Below are 12374 nucleotides of genomic sequence, written 5' to 3' on the forward strand. Positions count from 1 at the left end.
TATAGCCTCCACACCCAACTGACCTGTTTCCAAATAATCAGCAAGAAAAAAACGATTAAGTCCCTGAGAACAAGAGCAGTTTTCACACTCTAGCACACAAAGAGAAGGACCGTCTCAGAGATGAGAGGGTTGGCCGCATTGTACTGCCCCACTTAAATCTTACTTTCAATTCACTAAATGTGTTATTTGACTTGGCAAAGGAGCTGGTATGTCCCATGGAGCAGCAGGGAGTCTTACCAGGACTTTGCCAAGTTTGCTGCAGCCCTGCTGAACAGCCTTCGCCTTGGCTAGCTAGTGACCTTAGACTTAGTGGGTGGTTCTACTCAGTGGTGAAGAAAGAAGGAGGGAAAGCTCAGAGAAAGGAAAAAAATAGAGAATAAGCATAACCTCTAGTGGTTAAAGTTCAACCTCTAATTTTAAATCTCTCCTCTTAGATGACACTGTAGAGGAAAAATAGAAAAAAGGAAAGAAACCATTAAAAAAAAAAGACAGACAACATGAGATAATTCTTAACATAAGCTGAAAGGAAAGAGAGAAACAGCATCTAACACTCAGAAGTCCAAGCTACGGTAGTTAACACTGGCCTGGCCTGCCCAGGAATCTGTTGGTATAATGTGACTAGCAGGAATGGAAAATATTTTTTGTTTGCCTTGTGAATGATGGAAAATGAAGACCACGAGAAGAACTTAGTAGTATATACTGTGCTGTGAAACCAAAATAATGCAAAGTTATTAGAGGAGTGGAAAAATCCAATAAAACCTCTCAGTGATTGGCCTAAGACAGAAAACCTATTATTTCACTTTTCTAGGACAATAAATCAGTGGTTATTATGGGGACTTGTCAACTGAAATGACTTTCTAAACTCATAAGCTATATATTCAACACAAGCAATTTAAGTTGGATACAGCTGATCCCACATTTGGCTTTAAGATATGCAAACAATAAACTGCTTCAGCTAAATAAAACAAGGCTTTACATTTTTGAGATTTGTGCCAATGTCATTGAAAACACAATCTATTACTTGCCATTTAGTACAGTTTACAGAATTCTTGTGTTCTCTTTTAGCTCAAATTTCATCATAGTTTTCCATTAAATAAAAAATGATGTGATCATGTGTTGTTTCATTTACAGCATAGTTCAGTATGAGGTCAGCAGTACATAAAAACACTCACCATAATCCCTGCAATTAAACTTGACATTCTATGTTAATGGTTCTATTTGCGCACAATATTTGCCAAGGTTTCACGCCACTGTGTTTGAGAGGTCCAGACTTAGGGGAGGACAACTCACGACAACTCTAAAAAAAAGGAGCCATCTATGGTTGCCAACATGATAAACCTGTAGGGAGGAGCCCCAGACACCCAGCTCCACTCATCCTCAAAAACAAGTCTCACCATCTTAAACTCATAGGAATTTGAAAGCTGAGGCACCCCACACCATCCTCCCTGTGGCCCACATTGCAAAAAATAAAAGAGAAGTGAAGCACGGAGACAAAGAGAGATGTTGTGAGGAGGACAGGAAGAGAGGATGAGGAATTATGCCAGGGTCTGAAGATTCATTTTGAGGTTGGATTTAGAGAAATGGTGTCTGGCAGCAAGTGCAGGGTCAAGCCCTGCAGGCCTGGAGCTCAAGCAGCCATCTTGGCAGTGACTCCTTCGGTGCAGCAAGAAGGGAGGGGGGGGATTGCTTTACAAGGTACATCAGTCTGCTGGGACCCACCATTTCCTCTTTCCCACTGTTGCACTAATGCAGCTTCTATTTTTCTTTCATACAGTTTATCTCTGATCAGAAATATATTGCTCAGTCGACAAGAAGAGTAAACATCCACATAATTTGGAGCAGAAATCATTACTTCCTGTAGTTATATTTACTATTAGGATGATGATACTCAGTAGGGAATTAGTAATCAAGGCATCAGATGGTGTGTACGCTGTCCCACCCCCCTCAAAAAAAGGACAGAGAGCTCCTTTCCCTTCCTTCCTCTTCTTGTGAATATTTTTGGAATGTACAGAATCAACCTTGGATTGGAGTCATTTTCAATAAACACGGGAATTCAAATAATCATTGTGACATATTCTGCTTTCTCCCTCTCATTCTTTGTTTCTGTCTTTCTCTCACACACATGCGCGCACACACACAGTGCACTCCCCCTTTACAGGGCCTCCTACATGGGAAAAGTAGACGAGCCATGAAAGGCGCACAGTGTTGATCCAGCCGATAAGCTGACCAATTGGGTTCATTTATCAAGGAAACCCTTTGCTCAAACGCGATCCCTGTGTATGATGGAAAGCCTTCTGACAACTCTATCCGATCCATGTCTCTGTGGTTCTTGGCATGGTCACGTTGCAGAAACCCTAGCAGTGTTATTACAGATCTTTAGTGGCCTACAACAGGACATTAGTTAAAACAAATATGTAAATCTGAGTAAGAGAGACTAGGAGGGGAGTCTGAATGATGTACGCCAGATAAACTATGTCTAGAAAGACAGAGGAATGATCTTAACAGTCTTTACACTGCAAAACCAAGCTAGCAATGATGAATTAAGAAAGCCAGTGGCGGATCAGAGAGACAGAGACAGTAAATAAAACTCATCTGGAATGGGTTTCTGTCTCTCTTCCGTACAAGCTGAAACCCAATACTCATATCAGATTTGAATGCTGTGCAGCGATAATAGCTGAATATTCATTTTGGTGCGAGCGGAAGACAAACATTCCCGTCCTTAATGACATCTCCTGGGAGGAAGTTCATTACACAAGGTTGTTACGCAACAAAACCCTGTCACTTTGAGAGGTCAGAGGAGGTTCACACCGCTAACATTAGCGCAAAAGCCAATGGCAACTAGGTTAGTGACACTTCCTGCATGAAATAACAACTCTAAAAGAACTGGGATACAAGTAACATCAGTTCTCCAGATAGACATGATAAAACTTCACTATACTGGCCTACTTTGTGTCAGGCAGCAAAACAGCATCACAATAACACGCTGAGCCTTTATGTACGTTCAAGAAGAAAAGGTGTATCAGTATGTCAGCAAATTGTGTTCAATCAATAATTGTCTTAACTGTCTGGTTCAATACACAAGGATATACAAGCCTGTTTTGGTTTAGTTAACACAGGATTCAATGTGAAAAATATCTTTGTCTTTCATGTGAATCCACGCTATTTGAATTTTAGGGTTAACAAGCAATTATTGTTAAGATGTTTTTTGCTGAAAAAAGAAGTTAAAATTTTTGAAAAATAATCGGCTGTCCAATGCATCTTTTTGCTCCCCCCCCCCCACACGGTAATTTCTGCATTTCCTCCATTTATTCTAAACACTCTGCAGGTGGAAGAAATGACATCACTTCCTGTGTGATTGAAAAGCATGATATTTTAAGGATTTCTCTCAGAAAATAGTATACAAATCTAAGATTGTTACTTTACACAACATTTAATCTGTCATGTCCACTGACAATTCATAACACTACTTAAGCAATTACTAAAGTAGTTGTGTTTCCTGTTTGTGTATATGTGTATATGTTCCCTGCACTTGCAAATATGTTTTTGTGTGTGCTACTGGATCTTTATGGAATAATATGAGGAAAAAATGAGCAGGAAACTTTAGTAATACTAGTTGAATCCTCTCACACAGTAACAGGCAGGTGTACTGTATGTATGTATTCCTGATGGAAAGAGTGTGTGTTTCTGTGTGTGTGGGAAAACACTGTAGCTGTAGTTACACACTGTTCTGTGCACTGATTGATGGTTGCTGTCCATGCAGGCCTACATTTTTGAGTGGATTGGAGTCACAGCACATGAGCAAACACAAGACGGAAGAGTGTGGAGCTCTCCACTACAAAGAATAGACTCTCTGCCCCACATACACACACTGTAGAGAAACACTCTCACACTGACTCTCTCTCTCTCACACACACACACACACACACACACACACACAGACACACACCCCACACCCACAGATCCACTTCCCCACCTCCAGCGCTTGAAGATCTACCTGCCAGCTGCTGCCAGTCGCAGGGAAAGATGGGCTTTGTTGGTTTTGTGAAACCCACCGACAAGACCCCCCTGGAGACTGCAGGTCTCAAGCAGCACAAGCCTCAGACTTATCCACTCCGCCGCACAGGCAATCTGTTTTCTATATTACCAGCCTGTATCACTGTACTATGCACTATAGAACAGCAATTGAGCAGGAAATTAAGTTAGGGGATCGGTATTTGGCGGAGGAGAACGAGCTGGTGTGGTCTTCCCTCTCCACATACAAGGATCATTAAATATCACACGAGTTTCTTGATAAATTTCCTCTTCTCCTCTCTCTGCTGTTCCCATCAACTCATTCCCCTCTTCCTCCTCTCCCTTCTTCTATGTCTTTCTTTCTCTTTTCTTTCTTCCTCAATTTCCCCCTCATCATCTGCCCGTTCCTCTCTCGTCTTGCTGTATTTGTAGAGTGTATGAAACAAAACATCCTAATGGATGTTTGAACAGCTTGAGATGTGTCGGCCTGGGAACTACCTCCCTGTGACAGGGAGCTCTGGCAGGGAATTGAGACCATTACAAGGGGAAAATAGGGGACATATTTCTTTCTTTTCCTCTTTGTTTATTTCTTTTCCTCTCTCTGGGTCCTTCTGTGTAACCCCCCCCCCCCTCCTCCCTTCTCTGTCTATTTTCTCTCATTATTTCTCTGTACATACAAACAGACAGAATCTCAGCTTTTTTTTTCTGAATTAGCAGATGTGGGGAAACTTTTTTCCTCCCCTCTTTTGCTCTGTCCTCTTCTACCTCTCTCCTAAACTTCTTATCCTTAACTGTGTGCACGAGTGTAAATAGTTGGTATGTGACAGAAGGAAAAAGAAAGAGAGTGAGCTAATCTGTATGTCAGTATTCAAAACCGTAAGACTTAACTTTCACAGAAGCAGTGGCAGTTCTGGTGAGATGAATGAACATTAGTGTGCACATACTCATAATCACACACACACCAGATTTTTTTTTTTTTTTTTTTTTTAAACTCCTGTGTGAATTCTCAGTTTTATTTTCTGGCACAAAAATTGACTTTTTGTTTCTTTTATTAACTTCTTAATCATAAACCTCATTATCAAACTAATAATTAACTTATAGTTCAAATTACTTTTAGGTTAATTTTGGGTATTCAAATGCCCCAGATCTCAACTTATTAATGAAATGTATATTCATAGAAGACAATGATTCTTTTGCCTCTTCTTCACACTTTTGGGAAGATCTTTATTTGGAATGTTCAACTGGACTTGAGTGGACCGCAGCACATTTTGCCATCATCAGTACAATTTCATAAAGTTTTAATTTAAATGCAATCACCACATTATCTAAACATTTTTATTTGAATTTCTTAATATCTAATGAGGCTTACGACTAAAACCATTTTCCTCATGTAAAGATGCAACACATATGGAAACAGTTATCTCCTTTTCAGTGACTGACATTTAGAGTTTCTTGCTCAAAACAATGTTTTTGCACAAACCTGAAGGCAGACGCTGGCTTTCCTGTATTCATACAGAAAGACAGAGACACTCTCACAAGAACAGAGAGTTCTTACTGCTACAATCTAGGGTCAATCAGTAGTGTTGACAGCTAAATTAACAAGTACTACAAGAACCATTACTTTTGGCTCCTGGTTGTGTAACAATGAATAGATGTACCAATACACTGTCAGACAGATAATCAAATAAATCAATATCTATAAATAAGCAAATGAACAGAAAAAATATATATTGCTCTGGAGGTAGATTTATGACTATGGCTGGTCACATGGAACACACACAGCACTCAGGGCCTGTGCAGTGGTCAGGTTAGTGGGAGGCAGTCAGAGAGATAAGGCACCAAACAGGTCTAAATCCCTCCTGAAGCGGTCTTGATGGACAGACAGGCCACCATTAACAATGCGGTGGCTTGTGAGAGCAGCAGCTGATGGAAAGATACCCTGGCATTTGCTGTGTTAAGAAGTGGCCCTTAAAGATTTCACACTTCCAATTTCTTTGAATTATCTGCCATCTCCAGCCTGTCACTCAGCCTGACAATCTCAGATTCTTGCTCAGTGAGGCACCCGGATGGTTATTGACAAAGCAATTCGCCGTGATACAGCAAAGCCTGATAAAACATTAGTCAAACAACACGGCGTACAACTCTAGACTCACCTCACAGATGGATGGATGCTCGCACTCTTTGTTTCTCTCTTTAAATGCATTTTTATTCATGTCCAGTAAAGTTTTAGTATGACATAGTGGTGTTCTGTAGACTGGCAAATGTTACACTGAGCCCATGTACCTGTGTCTTTGTAAAATACCATGAATCAGTGATTTGGTGTGACTTGACACTATGTGACAACATTTAGAGAATCTCCTCTATGTATCACAATTTGCTAAATTGTAGCATGTAAAGCAAAATAGATTTGTTAAGGTCCAGGAAAGACACTGGTGACAGCAATACTGTTATGACACTGAACTGACTGCTTATCAGATCTTTACTCGTTTGATTCGCTCACTGCTCCAGACAGGCCGTGATAGAAATATCACCACATCCCCATTACCCTCAGCATTCGGTACATAGAGCACAGCCTGTGCTTTCCATGAATTATTAAAAGCAGACAGATTACGCTGCAAGGCTGGAAGTCTACAGGCATGCTACAGATGCTGCTGAGCAAAACAGTAACATCAGAAGTGTGTTTTTGTTCCTTTTTTAGAGAGGGGCCCTTTTATTAAAAAAAAAAAAAAAAAAAGGTCTGAATCAGATTAGAGAGGGTGGCCGTTAGGAGAAGTGTATGGGTATGTGGATAAGAAAAAGGAAATTGTGGGTGGGGTCTGGATATGTGTACATTTCTGTACGTGTGTTGCAAAGGATGAAGGGGGTTGAAGGGCATTGTGTCAGGGCTTGTCTGACATGTGGCCTGGTGGGTTGGCTGGATGGCTGGTTTGCTGTGTAGATGGCTGGTTGGGTGCAGCCAAGCTCAAGCCTGGCAACTCTCTCTCTTTTTCTCTCTCTGTCTCTCTCGCTCTCCCTGGAGTGACGGGCTGAGACATTAAGACAGGCGTTTTAATTAACTGTGCCACTCTTCCACCTGCTGCCCTCAATATGCTCCGGCCCAAGCAAGCTGTCTCTTATACCACTGACTCTCTTGCACTCTTTTTGCTCCATCTTTCCCATCTCTCTATCATTTTTGTACTCTCTTACTTCTTCTTTCTTTCACTTTATTTCCAATTTTCAAATCTTACCCTCCATCAGTCCGACTTGCTCTCCCTAACCCTTTCTTTTCTATCTCTTGAGCTTCCCTCCACAGTTTGACCCTAATAAATGAAAACTCATACCAATAGATAAGATGATTCTATGAGGCTCATATGACAGAATTAGCCAATTTCTTTTTTGAACTTGGAGAGAATTAATTTCTACATGTGTCCTGTTCTACTGACCCTCTAACTACCCCCCACTGATCCACACACACACACACACACACACACAAACACACACAGAGTGCACACACACTCTCACGCTTCTCAAATCTATCTGGTAATTCAGTTCTGCCCGACACTCATCAGGCTATTCATTAAGGCCTGATTGGAGATGGATATTTCTGTTCCCTCATGACAGAATGGAGCTAGGGATCAAACTGGGGACATTACAGGATTTAGAAGAGCAAATGCAACACACAGCAGCTTCGTGTGTGTGTGTGTGTGTGTGTGTGTGTGTGTGTGTGTGCACACTTGGATATGTCTGTGCGAATATGTGCTTATAAATGTTTGTATTAATATGTGTAAATGTATGCTTGGTCGTTTAAGAATCTCATTTAGTGCGGTGACTCCTATAGTTTAATCATTTAGATCATAAATTGAGAATTAATTTGAACAGAACGGAGCAACAAATGATCCACTTTTAGCACTCTACTTAAATTGTATTACACTTTTAATGGGGTTAATAATAGACGGCATTAGCAACACAGGAAAACGACTCTACAAAGTGTTGTATTAAAAGGATTAATGTCCTCCCTTCAGAATTAAAGCCAGGTCTTGGAGATACAGTTAAAACTAACAAATGGCCCAGCTCTGGCTCCATGATGGGGCCTCAGTCACAGGCATACTACAGTGAGAAGACAGCAACTGGGGCCAATATATCAGCCAGGCAGAAAAGGAGCATTCATCTGCTGTGTGAAGAAAGGTGACTTTGAAGTTCTCCGCAGTGAGGTGAAAGAGCAGCCGTGGCCTCAACCTCTGTGTTTATGTAGCCGCACTAGCCCTGGGAGAGCTCTTAATGAATGATGTGGATAGATGGACACCACAGCTAAAAGCACACACTCACACGTCTGTGTGAGGGCCAAGACACACACCAAGGATTTACGCATTCTTGCAGGTCGTGGACATGTCGGCATGTACAGTACATGCAAGCATGTACTCTGTGTCTGTATGTACTGAACGGAAAAATGCATAAAACAGCAGGCAGGAGGTACTGCGGGATTTAGTAAATGTAGTAAATGCCTGTATTACACCGTGTTACACTAATAGCTTTCAAACATAAGCAGGGACTAACCTGTCAGAAGCAAGCTATGCCAACATCCTCCTGCAATCTCTCTAACTGGCGAGCTTGGTAGCGTCACTTCCTCTGGGAGCAGGATGTTTTTCTTCGTGTTCCCGCATGCCCGTCCACAGCCCCACTGAAACACCCTGCCATCACCTGCATTTTATCAAGAAGTAAATTACTAACATTTCCGATTTAAACAAGCGTAATCATACAATCAACAGATTATTTCTGCAAATGAATGCATCTACAGTTTCAGTGTAACTGTATATGTACTTAGGATTTGGGAGTTCTTATTTCCAAAACAAATGTAGTACACAGAGGTATTATCATGTAATATGAGAGACATATGATAATATCAACTGATACAAGATATTTTGGACCCTGTGCTGTTCCTCCATTAATTGCAAAGTAAAAGGGGGGTTTCCTACCCCTGCAGATGCACATCTCTAAGAGCATGTTGTCCTTGTTGTGCTGCTGCGGCATGGGGCCTCTGGTGATAAATTATGGATGCAACGCAAAAGCTGTAAAATTTGTTGTATCTTCTATTATCTTCATGTTAAAGGCCACAAAAGCTCTTCAGTGAAGTCAGCCATTAAGAAATGACAGGTATTGCTATCAGGCTTCTTTATAGCCTATTACCTGCAATGACAGCAGCTGCTGCTGCACCACTGTACGGCCTATCACATTATTTGCAGCTAAAGTCAGCTACTGTGTCATTTCGCCTCATTTTCTTGACAGTGCTATCATAAATCCATTGGGCTGCAGGGGAAACTGTCGACTACCTCGATTATCTTCATAGCCTGAATGAATTCTGAAATGTATGTAACAGGCAATGACTGTTATGGATCAGGAGCCAGGGCCATATTCTCACTAACTCTCTCTCTCTCCTTCCTTGTCTCTCTCTCAGGTGATGTGCCAATTGAGGGCTTGAGGGCTCTGATATTCACATAAAACTGAGTAAAACTGGTGAACTTTGAAACACATAGTGACAGCTCATGACTAGTGACATCATGTTTGTTTCTTAAAGATACTGCCCAGCTGATTTGTGCGATTTGTGCAGGTGCGTTTTTTGACGTAACAATTGTAAAAATATGATTCCCCCTTATTTCAGACTCAGTCCCAATCAGAACAGTAGGGACTCTTCAGTAATACCTAAGTCAGTAAGATTCAGAGTTACACATGGCATGGTTGTGGACAAATGAGGATTCTAATTCAGATGTTGTGGAAATGCCTGTTTGGACAAATACTCTTAATCATCATTAACTAGAAATGCAAACTACTCTCCACAGGGTCTAGGGCATATATGATAGAAAAATAGAAACTGTAATTCAAAATCTGGGATCAAGTGAAGAGATGCGTTTCAGCACTGCATATTTACAAATACATGTATGTAACAGAGCATACGAAAGAGAAAATGGTAACTGGTACAGGGCATACTGTATGTAAGAATTACAAATTGCTACATTTTAAAAGGAAAATATTCTAATCATCCATTCAATGATAACATGTTTATTGAATGTCGTGTACCATAGCAGTCCTGCACAGTGCATTACTGTACCTGTCAGTGCAAGATTGTGGTTTGCCCCACAGGTGACCTTCGACACATGGCCCACACACTCAACAAGGCGAGGGACGACCACATTTTCATTAGAACCACTGCCAATTTGTCCATAATCATTCTGCCTGTAGGGAGAAGAGTATAAACACATAATTAAAAACATAATTAATTACCTGCGGGCATCATCATCAGCATCATACACTTATCACACTTTTAACTATATACAACACCATTTCAAAGCATAAAAATATTGCACAGCTTTCAATTTCTATAGGGTAAAATAAATAATCAAGTCAATTAAACTATTGCAGTGAGCAGGTTCCACTGGGGACTGTGGAACATATGCGTTTCCTCCCATTTCTACCAATCCTCTTTGTGACAATAACGAGACACAGCCCTATCAGAAGTGAAACACCTCACTAACTAATTAGACTCTCAGGCTGCAGTCTGACAAAATAAGAGAAAAGTGCTTGAAGGAAGACTTGCTCTCCCGCAATTTGCATCTGCCACTTTTTACTGCATCTGTTCCAAGTGCCATTCAACGCTCTCTTCCTCCTTTTGTTGGGAAGTGTTGAGCCCCAACTATTTAAGCTCACCTCCTACCTACCCAGAGCTTTGTTCCTGCTCCTCTGCAGACCAGTAATGAGCCAACCGCCACAAAACCACTAGGAAATTATGACTCATTACGGACGGGGTCTAGACCGCTCCACAGCCTCTCCTCCTCCCCCACTCCACCCCACATGCCCACATGTAATCCTCTCTCTCTCTCCCTCTTTCTCTTACTCTCATCCCTTCAGCCCATATAGAAAGACCCCAACACCTCCCTATCAATTAGAGCCTATTACAGGGCTCCCATGCTAGCAGGGCAAAGAAAGAGGGCCTTCACAGCTCAAGAGTGTGTGCAGGAGAGATTGGGAGAGTTGAATGCGGAGCCTTAAGGTGCTCCTTTCACACCCTTGCCCTTATCCATTATGCCAGTCTGTAGGGCCCCCTAGGAGAAACGTGCAGCCCCTAAAAGACTTGGGGATGAAAATAAGTCAAGGGAGGGATTCTTGGTCACACCTTTTCCCTTTCCCTCCCACTCCAGTGTCAAATTATATCATAACTGGTCCTTTAGTGAAGCAACATGGTCACCGTGCTCCTCCTTTACATGGAGTGTTACAAAAAGATGGCTAGATCTCATGCCATCTGTGTCTGTATTCATGGACGGAGTGAAACAGATATTAACAAGATAAACCAAATGGTGGACAAGCACCTTCACATGAAAATTCATGTGGTTATTGATTTCTTTTAGTTTCACTCCCTTGCACCCTCTATCACATTCCCCCAGGCAATACCTACTTATTCATGGGACTGTTGGTCTTTATTTGGAGCAAAAAATACTGTTCTACATTGCCAGCATTTTAGAATATCTTTTTCCCCCTGATAGGATATGTATCAGCTTTTCATTCAAGCATGCTATGCTCATTGGCTTTTGAAGCTACGGTGCATTTCAAGGCAATCCCTCTGAGAGTGAATGGGTGAGATCACATGGGTTTGAGGTGGTTTAGAATGGCAAATCCTGCTGAAAGTGTCATTTCCAGTCAGAGACATCAATTTGGTGTGTGAAACAGGGCCCCAGGAGAGCCCGATAGCCTGGGAGATTCTTGACAAGAGCAAAGGGCCTGGAGATCAGCTCATACTCACCTGGATAAGATGGGAATTTCAAAAAGTGCTTCAAATACATGGAGCAAAGTGAGGAAAGGAGGAAGAGAGGAAGAAACACGATAGACAACTTTAAAAACAAGTGCAGAGATAATCTAAAATGAAAGGGTGTGTTTAATATCACTTCTTCTTCTGCAGTATAGGATGAGCCTTTGTCTAGCACACAGTGAATTATATTAATGCCATTAACCTCATTTGTTGTATAGAGGTGAGAAAAATGTATTAAAAAAATATTATACATTTTACATTACATTATACCAAAATAGAAAATTCCAGATTAGGACTCTTATATATACTACTAAAGTAAATAAGGCTAGAAGCAAGGCAACTACCTGTCCTTCTCAACGTTGATACTATTGTATATAGATATTGACAGGATTAGTAAAAAACACAAAAATGGGGTTAATCAGTGACCTCCATCTGGGGAAATTGCCAAAGCTCATAAGTATGGTTGATTGGGATATTAAAATGCTGACATGTACAAATAAAAATCTAAATTACTAGCAGTACCATTCCTGGCCAAACGTTTTGATAACTGTAAACCAACGTACAGGCAGTGGTATTAACTCTAATATAA

General features: G+C 41.2%; 1 protein-coding gene across 3 annotated transcripts in view; it reads right to left on the reverse strand.

Moving 5' to 3' along the window:
• The window catches only part of LOC139623962 (uncharacterized), a 296887-nt gene that overhangs the window by 178426 nt on the left and 106087 nt on the right, over positions 1-12374 (reverse strand). For all 3 annotated transcript variants that reach the window (XR_011691618.1, XM_071482655.1, XM_071482656.1), the window contains exons 6-7: positions 10094-10218; positions 8545-8688 (exon numbers count right to left, since the gene is read on the reverse strand). Coding sequence is in view for 2 of the 3 variants with exons in the window: in XM_071482655.1 (XP_071338756.1) it covers positions 8545-8688; positions 10094-10218 (269 nt within the window). In the remaining variant the exon portion in view is untranslated. The remainder of the gene's footprint in view (positions 1-8544; positions 8689-10093; positions 10219-12374) is intronic.

Source organism: Trachinotus anak, unplaced genomic scaffold, assembly GCF_046630095.1.
Source record: "Trachinotus anak isolate AG129_WGS33_773 ecotype Australia unplaced genomic scaffold, CSIRO_AGI_Tana_v1 ptg000008l, whole genome shotgun sequence".
In the NCBI taxonomy this organism is placed as follows: Eukaryota; Metazoa; Chordata; class Actinopteri; order Carangiformes; family Carangidae; genus Trachinotus; species Trachinotus anak.